Below are 15450 nucleotides of genomic sequence, written 5' to 3' on the forward strand. Positions count from 1 at the left end.
GGAAACCCGGGCTGAGCAAGCAGCGGAGTCGAGGGACGCCGTAAGCAGATATTTCCCGGCGTGGCCAATTTGATCAGCTAAGTCGGCCAGATCGTCCGGGGAGGCCCCTGCTAGGATGCCCTGTCTGGCCCATGCGGACACCGCCTTTGATACCCAAGTTGAGGCGAAGGAAGGGCAAAGAGAGGTGCCCGCAGCCTCAAAGGCTGACTTAGAGAGGGCCTCAACATGTCTATCCGTGGTATCCTTAAGGGAGGAACCATCCGGAAGAGACAGTACCGTCTTGGCGGAAAGGCGAGAGACGGGAGGATCCACAGATGGGGACTCCGTCCATTTGCTGAAAAGGTCGTGGTTAAACGGGTATAGGACGTTTAACTGTTTCTTTCCTGTAAAGCGCTTTTCTGGATGCTCCCACTGCTTTTGAAAAACGCTGTCAAATTCTGCATGGTTAGAAAAAGTGCGTGCGGGACGCTTAATCTTTTTGAAGGAAACTGAGTAGTCCCGGGACGGGCTCTCGTCTTCTGTAACGTGCAGAGTCTGATTGACAGCCATTATAAGGCTGTCTATCATGTCCTGGACCTTGGAATACTGGTCAGAGTCAGAACCGGAGTCTGAATCTGAAGCAGAGTTAGATCCCGGGGCGACCTCCGGGGAGGAGGTGTGAGACGCAGGGAGCATCTTGGAGTCTGGAGAGCTGGAGGATGACCTTGCGTGAATCCGTTTCTGAGAACGTGCTGACAGTCTGCCCCTGTGAGGAGGGGGCAGGGGTGCCTGCGAATAGTCTGTGGGGACATTCGGAGCGCTGGTGGCAGTGGATAACATAGAACGCTTGCCAGAACGTTTGCCTAAGACCTGCACCAGAGATTGAGAAACCTTGGTGAGGTCAGAGACAGACTGTGACATAGCAACAGCCCACTCCGGAGGGGAGGGGGGTTACCACGTCCTGAGCGGCGGGGAGATCTTGGGGTGCCAGCATGGCGGGAGATTTGCAGGTCGAGCAGAAGGCCGTAGTGAGACCCGCGGGCCACTTAGTACCGCAAAGAGCACAGGCGTAGTATGTGACTATGTGAGAGGGACGGACTGAGGGCTCCCTGGGTTTGGGCATATGTGCCTGAGCAGGGATACTGCAGAGGGGAGCGCTGTGAGCAGGGAGGGATGGGGGCCTTGTGTTAGGACAGAGCCTACCCGATCCTGCAGAGAAGCGGTCCCGTGTCCCCCTGAAGGCTCTGAAGGTGAGGTTGGAGCGGGTCGTAGTAGGTGCCGCCGGAGTAGGGAGCTGCGTGCGGCCCAGTGATGGCGTCGGTGTAGAGGACGCTCGTTGATGACGGAGCGCGCGAGGCTCCGATAGGCAGATGGGAAGGGGGACGGGCCTGAGAGGCCCCCCGATGATAGGTCCGCGGAAGGCACGAGGGCGTGACGGAAGCGTCACTATGACCCTCGGCCCTGATTGGTCGAATAGGAGGGGGCGTATGGGCGTCGGAGCGGGACCGCCCACGGGACACGCCCCCCCCGTCGGAGAAAAGCATAAGGGAGAAGAAGGAGAAAGTGACCCAGGGAAGCGCTGTTAAGCGCCATGTTTGGTGAGAGGGGGAGGGGAGAGGACCAGGGGGCTGGTACCTGCAGCTGAAAGGCAGGGTCCGGTAATCGTCCGTTCCTTTCACCTCCTGAGGATGGTCTCCCCCCTTCCTGGATAGGGGGGGGGGGGATCCTGGCTTTTCCTCCTTCCCGCACTGTCCGGTCCTGGACAATGCAGGAGACGGTGTCAACCCCAGAAAACTGGGGGAAGGTCACCCGCAGGGACCACCGTCTCCCTCCCAGGCCGCTCCGAGGAGGGGGCTGGGGTGGGGAACAGGCTAGGACTGGCCACCGAAATCACCCTGAGACACCCTAAGAAGACAGGGGATAAGTCCTGCCCAGCGGGTCCGAGAGTGGTCGATGTGGGGGTAGCCACATTGCTCTCTCGGTCGCTAGTGGGTTAACAGGGGACGCAATGTGCCCTGTTAGTCTGAAGAGCTGTATCTGAAAGAGAAAAAACAAACATTAATAAAACACAACAGGGTTGGATCAGTAAAGATCCAGGTCTACCTCCTACAGACACTAAGCTTAAACTGGTGAGCTTGGTGCCTGTAGGTGGGTGCATACTGCGGAGGAGCCATTTTCCTTTTTTAGCATAGTGTCAACCTCCTAGCGACAGCAGCAAACACCCATGGTCCTGTGTCCCCCAATGAAGCGATAGAGAAATAAGACTTGCAAGTTTTGGCCCAAGCTTAGACTACTATACATTTAGCATACAGTAAATGCAGCGCTCCCCAAAATAACCTACATGGTGGCTCCCTCACCTTTAAATTTCGACCTGATATTGGCCAGCTCCTTGTTGATTCTTTTAATTTCGGCTTCTTTGCTCTTACCTTGGGGGGGAAAAAAAATGATATACAGGATATTGAAAGAATATTCAATAAGAATTTTTTTTTCCAGATGGAAATCCACACTACCTAGTATACAGGGTATATACACTGGTGTAAGATGGGTATATACGGTTGTAAACTGTTACACAATAATATACAATGGTTCTAGTATCATTTTGCCTATATGTGGTCCCCTTTTGGAGCGGTTAATCTATTACCAGCGAGTGCTCAAGAGAGAATTAGTCTCCTTCCCCCTCTGGCAGCTGGAAATAAAGTACCCTCTTACATCTTATATACAGGTGTAAACTTTTTCAAAACAATATACAATGGTTCTAGAATCATTTTGTCTAAATGTTTTCCCCCTTTGGAGCGGTTAATCTGTTGCCAGTTAGATCTCGAAAGACTAGTCTCCTTCCCCCTCTGGCAGCCGATAATAAAGTCCCCTCTTATACAACCTTACATCTTATATAAATCGGAGTAAAATGGATTTAAAATAATATACAATGGTTCTAGTATCATTTTGTTTCTGTGCCTTTCCCCCTTAGAGCTGTTAATCTCAGAGACAATTCCTTCCCCCTCTGGCAACTGATATGTGCAAGGTAAGTTTGTTTTTTTTTTTTGTTTTTTTAAAAGGCTTTCCTAATTTTCATCACAATAAAAATATTAAACAATAGCATTAGAGGTAAAAAATAATCAATGTCCACTGAAGCCAGTCCAATAAGAAGATGGGAGATCACTTAAGCCCTTCAAGATCTGAGTATATCCCCTGCAGACTTTTACACTTTCCCAGGACATAGAAGTATCAGGTGCGGGAGTATGAAGCGGGCAGATGCCAGCTGTCTTATACAGCTAGCAATTGCCTGTAACAGCAGTGATGGGAGCCAGCTCTGATCACCGCTGTTAGTCTGACAGAGGCATTTAAATGACGCATTCCTGATGATGGACATCCATTCTGGTGCTCACTGCCCCAACCTGCAGGGTGGCAATAGCTTGCACTGGTAGACAGGAGGGGTCTGCTAAAGTATTGCAGTATATAGTAAAAACGTTCAAATAATCACTGCCTCAAGTTCCCTAAGGAGACTCAAAAATTATTTATTTTTTTTAAAGGGAATCTGTCACCAGGTTATTGCTTCCCAATCTGAGAGCAGCATGATGTAGGGGCTGAGACCCCGATTCCAGTGATGTGTCACTTACTGGGCTGCTTGCTGTAGTGTTGATAAAATCCCTGTTTTCTCTGCTGCAGATCTAGCAGTGCTCAGAATGCTGAGGTCTGCATAACCCTGCCCACACCTCTGATTGGCTGCTTTCTGCCTATGCACAGTGCACACAGACAGTTGCCAATCAGTGGTGGTTATACAGAGCTCATGGGTCCGGGAGTCGGGTCCGGTCTTCCCTCCCCCTTCTAACTATCCGTCACTGAAAAACGGACAGCACACACATGGCTTCCTAGTGCTGTCTGATTTTTTCCCCGGGCACACTGACTCGCATTGCAGATTTTGATCCTGCACTCAGATCAGTATCGCACAGGTCTCGCCTATTTTGCACGGACTGTTAGGTCTGAGAAAAAAAATCTTCCGTGTGAACAGCTCCACAGACTGTCATAGGTACAGTGCTATCTGGGAAAAACTGATGTGTAATTGAGCCCTTACCCTAATATTCGGTAGCAGATTTAGTGCATGTTCACACACAGCAGATATGTGGAAGAAAGGGGCAGAGTATGTGTCGCTCAAATCCTCCAGAACTCATGGGCCTGAAAGAGGGTAATGTACAGCGTGCCCGCTCCAACACCAAGACTCATTCTGCGTTGACCTGGAGCGTGAGCGAACTTGTCGTATAGAATTGAAGCAAATTAACTCATTTTGTGAGCGGATTTATTCCCTCTAACTTCGTAAACATTAAATGATGCAACTTTTTGACATCCGAAGCGAAGACAAAAAAGGGAAACGAGAAAAAAAAGCAATTTGAGGGATAGAGACACAATGGCAGGAAATACAAGAACTCACCCCACTCTGTACACTGCGGAGGGTCCTAATGAAGTGCTACAGCCATGTGTCCAGGTAACCGGCATAACATGGGTAGTATTGGAGCGCAGGTATACTGATATTTAGCTGTGTCTTTATATATCCCAGCACTAATGCACACAACCTCAGAATGGTACAGATCGGTAAAGGTCTGTTCACACATGGCAAAAAAAAAAAAAGTTGGCAGAAAAGCTGTTGCATTAAATATGCTTTTTTTTTTCACCATTCATTAGATTTTCAAAAAATGCAAGGCAAAAAAACTATAGCGTACATGTGAGTAAAAAAGGGCAGATTTTCCCATTATTTCCAGACCACGAGGGTTCTTTGGGCCATTTTCCACATACTTAATTTTTCCAAAAAACTGACATGTAAAAAAATAAATAAATAAAGCCCCACAATTTCCATTTTCCCCCATGCACACGTGTGTACTCTAGAACAGCTTTTAGGATGTGAAGTCTAATGACTCAAGTCATCCTGCGTCCTTGAAGGAGATTTGATACAGGCGCTGAAATCAGTTAGACAGATTTTATCTCCTGCTGTCTACATCAGTATAGCTGCACGCATGTTTTCTCATCATTGTTAGCTGGTTTCTAGCAGAGCTCAACTCCCACACTTCAATAATGGCAGTGCAGAGCTGTGCTTGTTGCTGCGGTATTTGATGCACATGGCAGAGGATTATCTTTTGCCATATGCATCAATACAGCAGAATTTGCATTTTCACATCACTGATCAGTCCGCTGCTGCAAGAAATAAACATAACTCCGCTCGGCACTGCCTACTTTTTACAAGCTCCTCCATTGTGAGGGGAGCACAGGAGTTGAGCTATCGATGATGTAAAACCCAACTGCAGCTATACTGATGTAGGTGGCAGAAGATACAATCGGGCGCACAGGAGCATAAGGGGAACTCTACATTTTAGATTAGCTTGATAATTCAGATGAGACTAGTCAAGAGCACACAGGAGAGGAGGAGGAGTAAGGGGTCTGTAGCACTGAACACAAACAAGTACTGCTGGGAAATGTAGTTTTAGTGGTGTAAGAATGGTGCACATAACTGAATGGGAAGGCCAAAAGTGCAGATGGAGATGAAAAAAGAAACATTAAGTTGGGCCTAGTCTGTATATTAACAATAAGCATGTATGTACTGTGCTTTGTGACAAATAATCCGATAATAACTTTGTAATTTGTCTCCTTTTATCACTATTGATGTTCTAGTTTATTACCGCTTTGTCTTGTGGATTCCTAGCCAAGTTTTATTGCCTTGAAAACTAATAAAAACAGACAAACGAAAAAACATCTGTACACTTTATAGGAAGGGGCTCTGAACATACGGATTGTACACAAACATCTAACAAGTAGGCAGGGGTCCCCATGTGCACTAGCCCATTCTCATGGAAGATAACTCCGATCAGAGCTGTCTGGCAGCGGCTCACTCCCTTCTCACCATAGAGCACCAAAGAACAGTTGGGTGTGCATGAGTACGGGGGAACCATGTCACATACAGTACAGACCAAAAGTTTGGACACACCTTCTCATTTAAAGATTTTTCTGTATTTTCATGACTTTGAAAATTGTACAGTCACACTGAAGGCATCAAAACTATGAATTAACACATGTGGAATTATATACTTAACAAAAAAGTGTGAAACAACTGAAAATATGTCTTATTATATTCTAGGTTCTTTAAAGTAGCCACCTTTTGCTATGATGACTGCTTTGCACACTCTTGGCATTCTCTTGATGAGCTTCAAGAGGTAGTCACCGGAAATGGTTTTCACTTCACAGGTGTGCCCTGTCAGGTTTAATAAGTGGGATTTCTTGCCTTATAAATGGGGTTGGGACCATCAGTTGTGTTGTGGAGAAGTCAGGTGGATACACAGCTGATAGTCCTACGGAATAGACTGTTAGAATTTATATTATGGCAAGAAAAAAGCAGCTAAGTAAAGAAAAACTAGTGGCTATCATTACTTTAAGAAATGAAGGTCAGTCAGTCTGAAAAATTTGGCAAACTTTGAAAGTGTCCCCAAGTGCAGTTGCAAAAACCATCAAGCACTACAAAGAAGCTGGCTCACATGAGGACCGCCCCAGGAAAGGAAGACCAAGAGTCACCTCTGCTTCTGAGGATAGGTTTATCCGAGTCACCAGCCTCAGAAATCGCAGGTTAGCAGCATCTCAGATTAGAGACCAGGTCAATGCCACACAGAGTTCTAGCAGCAGACATCTCTACAACTGTTAAGAGGAGACTTTGTGCAGCAGGCCTTCATGGTAAAATAGCTGCTAGGAAACCACTGCTAAGGACAGGCAGCAAGCAGGAGAGACTTGTTTGGGCTAAAGAACACAAGGAATGGACATTAGACCAGTGGAAATCTGTGCTTTGGTCTGATGTTGAGCGATACCTTCCGATATCAGGAAATATCGTATCGGATTGGATCGGGCCGATACCCAAAAAGTATCGGATATCGCCGATTCCGATACCGGAAACCAATGCAAGTCAATGGGACACAAATATCGGAATGAAAATAAACCCTTTCTTTCCTTGTAGGTTAATTCTACATGAAGTAAAACAACTAAGAATAATGTAGAATGACATGAAAAGCCGGCAATTCATCAGCGGCATTCACCGGTACCCGACAATTTACAACAGAAAGAATAGAGCTTCACACATAGATTAGATAGATAGAAACATGTCAGTAACACATATATGAAGTACAGTGACAGTGTTGCTTACAGAACTTGTCATTTAGTATAAAGGATTTATTTAAAAAAATATTAGTGTTTTCGTGCACCGTCTCTTTAAAAAAGCCGGCCGGCAATTCAGCATCTGTACTGTACCCGACAATTTATAACAGACAGAATAGAGCTTCACACATAGATTAGATAGATAGAAACATGTCAGTCACATATATATGAAGTACAGTGACAGTGTTGCTTACAGAACTTGTCATTTAGTGTAAAGGATTTATTTAAAAAAATAATAGTGTTTTCATGCACCGTCTCTTTAAAAAAGCCGGCCGGCAATTCAGCATCTGTACCCGACAATTTATAACAGACAGAATAGAGCTTCACACATAGATTAGATAGATAGAAACATGTCAGTCACATATATATGAAGTACAGTGACAGTGTTGCTTACAGAACTTGTCATTTAGTGTAAAGGATTTATTTAAAAAAATAATAGTGTTTTCATGCACCGTCTCTTTAAAAAAGCCGGCCGGCAATTCAGCAGCGGCATACACCGGTACCCGACAATTTAGAATAGAAAGAATAGAGAATCACACATAGATTAGATAGATAGAAACATGTCAGTCAGATATATATGAAGTACAGTGACAGTGTTGATTACTGTACTTGTCATTTAGTGTTAAAATAAAGGATTTATTTAAAAAAAAATTGGCGTGGGGTTCCCCTTAATTTTAGGCTCTAGCGGAGGTTAAGCAGACAGCTGGGGCAAATGTTTGAAGCCTGGGAAGGGGGTAATACCCACGGAGCTTCCCAGGCTACTAATATCAGCCCCCAGCTGAATACCTAGCCTTTACTAGCTATTAAAATGGGGGAACCCCCCAAAAAAAATAACGTGGGGTCCCCCCTAATTTAATAGCTAGCAAAGGCTAGGCAGACAGCTGGGGGCTGATTTTAATAGCCCACGAAGGGTGCCATGAATATTGGCCCCCTCCCTGGCCAGAAACACCAGCCGTCAGCTCCCCCAGAAATGGCGCATCCATAGGATGCGCCAATTCTGGCACTTAGCCTCGCTCTTCCCACTGCCCTGTAGCGGTGGCAGTGGGGTAATAGGGCTGGGGTTGATGTCAGCTTATAATGCCAGCTGACAGCAAGCCCAGGTTAGTAATGGAGAGGCGTCTATAAGACACCCCCATTACTAACCCCATTGTCAAAGTTAAAAAAAAACACAAACACCCAGAATAAAGTCCTTTAATTGAAATAAAGACACAATTCTTTATTCTTCTAAATTAAACCATACTTACAGTCACGCCCATTCCAGCTGAAGCCAACGATCTCCTGCAATAAAAGAAAAATAATAAAGCAACCTCATCCTTACCTTTCCATGGTTCCCACGACGGCTCCAGCTATGCTACATCGAGACGACAGGCTGGACCGCAGCAGAAAGCTGTCATCCAGCCTGTCATCCCGCAGACACTGAGAAGCACAGGCATGCTTGCGCTCCTCAGTGTCTGGCTGTGACGGCATAAAGATGAGCCGAGGTCATGTCCAATGAACTCAGCTCACCTCATGCACGTCACTGACAGCGTGGGAAAATTCTCACGCTGAAGCGCTGAGTGCAGGAGAATTTTCCCACGCTGTCAGTGACGTGCATGAGGTGAGCTCATGTCTAATGAACTCAGCTCACCTCATGCACGTCACTGACAGCGTGGGAAAATTCTCCTGCACTCAGCGCTTCAGCGTGAGAATTCTCCCACGCTGTCAGTGACATACATGAGGTGAGGTCATGTCCAATGAACTCAGCTCACCTCATGCACGTCACTGACAGCGTGGGAAAATTCTCACGCTGAAGCGCTGAGTGCAGGAGAATTTTCCCACGCTGTCAGTGACGTGCATGAGGTGAGCTGAGTTCATTGGACATGACCTCACCTCATGCACGTCACTGACAGCGTGGGAAGATTCTCCTGCACTCAGCGCTTCAGCGTGAGAATTTTCCCACGCTGTCAGTGACGTGCATGAGGTGAGCTGAGTTCATTGGACATGACCTCGGCTCATCTGGATGACGTCACAGAGAGACACTGAGGAGCGCAAGCATGCCTGCGCTTCTCAGTGTCTGCGGGATGACAGGCTGAATGGCAGCGTTCTGCTGCAGTCCAGCCTGTCATCTCGATGTAGCAGAGCTGAAGCTGTCGTGGGAACCATGGAAAGGTAAGGATGAGGTTGCTTTATTATTTTACTTTTATTGCAGGAGATCGTTGGCTTCAGCTGGAATGGGCGTGATGGTAAGTATAGTTTAATTTAGAACAATAAAGAATTGTGTGTTTATTTCAATTAAAGGACTTTATTCTGGGTGTTGTGTTTTTTTAAATACTTTACTAGAAATTCATGGTGGTCATGTCTAATATTGGCGTGACCCCATGAATTTCGGGCTTAGGGCCAGCTGATAATGCCAAGCTGGCCTTAACCCCTTTATTACCCAGTGAGCCACCGCCCCAGGGCCCTGGATGAGTTGGGTACAGCGCCAGAAGATGGCGCTTCGATGAACGCGCCATTTTCTGGGGCGGCTGCGGACTGCAATTTGCAGCGGGTGGGGCCCAGAAAGCTTGGGCCTCCCAGGGCTGCGGATTCCAGCTCCCAGCTGCCTAGTTGTACCTGGCTGGGCACAAAAATAGGGCGAAGCCCCACGCATTTTTTTTTTAATTATTTCATGAAATTCATGGAATAATTAAGAAAAAAAGGGCTTCCCTATATTGTTGTGTCCAACCAGGTACAAATAGGCAGCTGGTGGTTGGGGGCAGCCCGTTCCTGCCTGCTGTACCTGGCTGGACACAAATATAGGGCGAAGCCCCACATCAATTTTTTTTTAAATAAATCCTTTATTTTAACACTAAATGACATTTGAGGAGTTAATAAAGATGCAGTCCCTAAATTATTATTTATTTTTTAATTAATTTTTCCCAAAACTTTTGACGTGGGCTTCGCCATATTTTTGTATGCCAGCCAGGTACAGCATCCAGCTTCTATGAACGCGTCATTTTCCGGGGTGGCTGCGGACTGCAATTTTCAGCGGGGGTGGCAGAAAGCTTGGGCCTCCCTGCGCTGCAGATTCCATCCCCCAGCTGCCTAGTTGTACCTGGCTGGACACAAAAATAGAGAGAAGCTTCACGTATTTTTTTTTTTTTAATTATTTCATGAAATTCATGAAATAATTAAGAAAAAAGGGCTTCCCTATATTGTTGTGTCCAACCAGGTACAAATAGGCAGCTCGTGGTTGGGGGCAGCCCGTTCCTGCCTGCTGTACCTGGCTGGACACAAATATAGTGCGAAGCCCCACGTCAATTTTTTTTAAAATTATTTCAGGAAATTCATGAAATAATTAAAAAAAATTGATGTGGGGCTTCGCACTATATTTGGGTCCAGCCAGGTACAGCAGGCAGGAACGGGCTGCCCCCAACCACGAGCTGCCTATTTGTACCTGGCCGGACACAACAATATAGGGAAGCCCTTTTTTTCTTAATTATTCCATGAATTTCATGAATTTAAAAAAAAAATACGTGGAGCTTCGCCCTATTTTTGTGTCCAGCCAGGTACAACTAGGCAGCTGGGGGATGGAATCTGCAGCGCAGGGAGGCCCAAGCTTTCTGGGCCCCACCCGCTGCAAATTGCAGTCCGCAGCCGCCCCGGAAAATGGCGCGTTCATAGAAGCGCCATCTTCTGGCGCTGTACCCAACTCATCCAGGGCCCTGGTGCGGTGGCTCACTGGGTAATAAAGGGGTTAAGGCCAGCTTGGCATTATCAGCTGGCCCTAAGCCCGAAATTCATGGGGTCACGCCAATATTAGACATGACCACCATGAATTTCTAGTAAAGTATTTAAAAAAAACACAAACACCCAGAAAAAAGTCCTTTAATTGAAATAAACACACAATTCTTTATTGTTCTAAATTAAACCATACTTACCGTCACGCCCATTCCAGCTGAAGCCAACGATCTCCTGCAATAAAAGTAAAATAATAAAGCAACCTCATCCTTACCCTTCCATGGTTCCCAGGACAGCTTCAGCTCTGCTACATTGAGATGACAGGCTGGACCGCAGCAGAACGCTGCCATCCAGCCTGTCATCCCGCAGACACTGAGAAGCGCAGGCATGCTTGCGCTACTCAGTGTCTGGCTGTGACGGCATCCAGATGAGCCGAGGTCATGTCCAATGAACTCGGCGCACCTCATGCACGTCACTGACAGCGTGGGAAAATTCTCACGCTGAAGCGCTGAGTGCAGGAGAATTTTCCCACGCTGTCAGTGACGTGCATGAGGTGAGCGGAGTTCATTGGACATGACCTCACCTCATGTATGTCACTGACAGCGTGGGAGAATTCTCACGCTGAGTGCAGGAGAATTTTCCCACGCTGTCAGTGACGTGCATGAGGTGAGCTGAGTTCATTGGACATGACCTCGGCTCATCTGGATGCCGTCACAGCCTGACACTGAGGAGCGCAAGCAACCCTGCACTTCTCAGTGTCTGCGGGATGACAGGCTGGATGGCAGCGTTCTGCTGCGGTCCGGCCTGTCATCTCGATGTAGCAGAGCTGAAGCTGTCGTGGGAACCATGGAAAGGTAAGGATGAGGTTGCTTTATTATTTTTCTTTTATTGCAGGAGATCGTTGGCTTCAGCTGGAATGGGCGTGATGGTAAGTATGGTTTAATTTAGAACAATAAAGAATTGTGTCTTTATTTCAATTAAAGGACTTTTTTCTGGGTGTTTGTGTTTTTTTTAAATACTTTACTAGAAATTCATGGTGGTCATGTCTAATATTGGCGTGACCCCATGAATTTCGGGCTTAGGGCCAGCTGATAATGCCAAGCTGGCCTTAACCCCTTTATTACCCAGTGAGCCACCGCACCAGGGCCCTGGATGAGTTGGGTACAGCGCCAGAAGATGGCGCTTCTATGAACGCGCCATTTTCCGGGGCGGCTGCAGACTGCAATTTGCAGAGGGTGGGGCCCAGAAAGCTTGGGCCTCCCTGCGCTGCAGATTCCAGCCCCCAGCTGCCTAGTTGTACCTGGCTGGACACAAAAATACGGCGAAGCCCCACGTATTTTTTTTTTAAAATTATTTCATGAAATTCATGGAATAATTAAGAAAAAAAGGGCTTCCCTATATTGGTGTGTCCAACCAGGTACAAATAGGCAGCTGTTGGTTGGGGGCAGCCCGTTCCTGCCTGCTGTACCTGACTGGACACAAATATAGGGCGAAGCCCCACATCAATTTTTTTTTAATTATTTCATGAATTTCCTGAAATAATTAAAAAAAAAAAAAACGTGGAGCTTCTCCCTACTTTTGTGTCCAGCCAGGTACAACTAGGCAGCTGGGGGATGGAATCTGCAGCGCAGGGAGTCCCAAGCTTTCTGCCACCCCCCCCCCCCCCCCCCGCTGAAAATTGCAGTCCGCAGCCGCCCCGGAAAATGGCGCATTCATAGAAGCTGGATGCTGTACCTGGCTGGCATACAAAAATATGGCGAAGCCCACATCAAAAGTTTTGGGAAAAATTAATTAAAAAATAAATAATAATTTAGGGACTGCATCTTTATTAACTCAAATGTCATTTAGTGTTAAAATAAACAATTTATTTTAAAAAAAAAATGGCGTGGGATCCCCCATAATTTTAGGCTCTAGCGGAGGTTAAGCAGACGGCTGGGGCAGATGTTTGAAGCCTGGGAAGGGGGTAAAACCCACGGAGCTTCCCAGGCTACTAATATCAGCCCCCAGCTGAATACCTAGCCTTTACTAGCTATTAAAATGGGGGACCCCCCCCAAAAAAATGACGTGGGGTCCCCCCTATTTTAATAGCTAGCAAAGGCTAGGCAGACAGCTGGGGGCTGATATTAATAGCCCAGGAAGGGTGCCATGAATAATGGCCCCCTCCCAGGCTAGAAACACCAGCCGTCAGCCGCCCCAGAAATGGCGCATCCATATGATGCGCCAATTCTGGCACTTAGCCTCGCTCTTCCACGCTGCCCTGGTGCGGTGGCAGGGGGTAATAGGGTTGGGGTTCATGTCAGCGCCAGCTGCCATGAAGCCCAGGTTAGTAATGATGGGCGTCTATAAGACACCCCCATTACTAACCTACAAAGTGTTAAAAAGAAAAAACACACTACACAGAAAAAAATAATTTATTTGAAATAAAACACACCATTTTATTTAATTCTTAGTTTACTAAAAATAATAGTTACCTGTCCACGTTCCTGCGCTGATCTCCCATGCACAGCTGTCACATCTGGAGATGTGACAGCTGTGCATGGCTGCTGTAAGCTCACGCTGCCGGGAACACGTCCGCTCCCAGCAGCGGGAGCCACTGACTGAGGTCACCGGAGTGCATTCAGTCAGCGCAGCTCCGGAGACCTCCTTTATGGCAGTGCTGTACCGTGGGAATTTCTCACGATACAGCGGGGCCGTAAAGGAGTTGACCGGAGCAGCGCTGCCTGAACTCCGGTGAACCCGCTTATGCAATGACGGGGCGAGAGCGGTTCCCATCATTCTAGCGGCGAGAGCGGTTCAGAGCGGTCACCTTCTATGTGGCTGCTCTAAACTGGAGATCATCGTGGGACACTCGTGGACTACTACGGAGGGGTAAGGATAAGGTTGTGGTTTATTATTTTATATTTTATTACAGGAGATCGATGGCTTCGGGGAATTAGGTGTCTAGGTGAGTATAGGTGTAGTTTTTTATTTTTTACTTTATTTTAGGTGGCGATCGGCGGGGACAGGTAATGTATGAACTAATTTATTGTAGGTAACCACTGGCCACCAATGACATGTATTTAAAATTTATTGGGGCACAGTAGGGCAATTTAAATAGCAGGATCAGGCTGATGGGAACTACTGCTCCCATCGAGCTGATCCTGCTGGCACGAGTGGACGGGGGATAGACATAGGCCGATGGGAGTAGTAGTGTCACATCGGCCTATGTCTGCCTGCACGCACAGACACCGCGCACACCCGCACACACCCACAAACATCGCACAGACACCCCGCACACACACGCAGACATCGCACAGACACCCCGCACACACACTAATCATGACCGGTCTGATGGTCTGGGAGGTGAGGCTGACCTGTGCGGCCGTGGGAAAGTTCATGTGAGTTCATGCAGTCAAGCATGAACTCACATGAACCCTCTGAGGGCACCGGGGCTACTTCAAATGAACAGCTGATCGGCATCAGCTGATACCTCAGCTGTTCATTTGAAATAACCAGCGGGAAAGCGCAGCACAGAACGGGAAAGCCGGCGGTGAAGTCTTTTCACTGCCGGCTTCCCTGCCCGGGTCCTTCGCTCCTTGGTGCTGCGCTCCCAGCCCGGTCCTAACTTACGATTGGGATTGGAGGTGGCGAGGGGAGCGGAGGATCGGGGTGGGAGGCTGCGGGGAAGCAGTATGGGGCTGTGTGATTGTTTAAAAGCCGGCGGCTTTTTACCGCGCGCCGGCTTTTAAACAATCAGGAGAATTCTCCCCAGCTGGGATGGCATTCTGATGACAGGATGGATAACAGCTGAGCGCTGCCATCCAGCTTGTCATCCTTCACAGACACTGCAGAGCGCAGGCATTATGGGAACTTCCGATTCCGGTATTCGATATTGTAAAAGTATCGGAATTAAGTATCGGAATTCCGATACCGCGAATATCGGCCGATACCCGATATTTCAGTATCGGAATGCTCAACACTACTGATGAGTCCAAATTTGAGATCTTTGGTTCCAACCACCGTGTCTTTGTGCAATGCAGAAAAGGTGAATGGATGGACTCTACATGCCTGGTTCCCACCGTGAAGCATGGAGGAGGAGGTGTGATGGTGCTTTTCTGGTGACACTGTTGGGGATTTATTCAAAATTGAAGGCATACTGAACCAGCATGGCTACCACAGCATCTTGCAGCGGCATGCTATTCCATCCGGTTTGCGTTTAGTTGGACCATCATTTATTTTTCAACAGGACAATGACCCCAAACACACCTCCAGGCTGTGTAAGGGCTATTTGACCAAGAGGGAGAGTGATGGAGTGCTACGCCAGATGACCTGGCCTCCACAGTCACCAGACCTGAACCCAATCGAGATGGTTTGGGGTGAGCTGGACCGCAGAGTGAAGGCAAAAGGGCCAACAAGTGCTAAACATCTCTGGGATCTCCTTCAAGATTGTTGGAAGACCATTTCCGGTGACTACCTCTTGAAGCTCATCAAGAGAATGCCAAGAGTGTGCAAAGCAGTCATCAAAGCAAAAGGTGGCTACTTTGAAGAACCTAGAATATAAGACATATTTTCAGTTTTACACTTTTTTGTTAAGTATATAATTCCACATGT

At 47.2% G+C, this 15450-nt stretch overlaps 1 protein-coding gene across 1 annotated transcript in view; it reads right to left on the bottom strand.

The window, feature by feature from the left end:
- Positions 1-15450, bottom strand: part of LOC141172343 (carnitine O-palmitoyltransferase 1, liver isoform-like) — a 42850-nt gene that overhangs the window by 24193 nt on the left and 3207 nt on the right. Inside the window, exon 2 of the mRNA XM_073656452.1 lies at positions 2337-2405. Within this exon, the coding sequence (XP_073512553.1) occupies positions 2337-2405 (69 nt within the window). The remainder of the gene's footprint in view (positions 1-2336; positions 2406-15450) is intronic.

This window comes from Phyllobates terribilis, unplaced genomic scaffold (assembly GCF_046119375.1).
Source record: "Phyllobates terribilis strain yellow unplaced genomic scaffold, ASM4611937v1 Scaffold_12__6_contigs__length_324123572, whole genome shotgun sequence".
Classification (NCBI taxonomy): Eukaryota; Metazoa; Chordata; class Amphibia; order Anura; family Dendrobatidae; genus Phyllobates; species Phyllobates terribilis.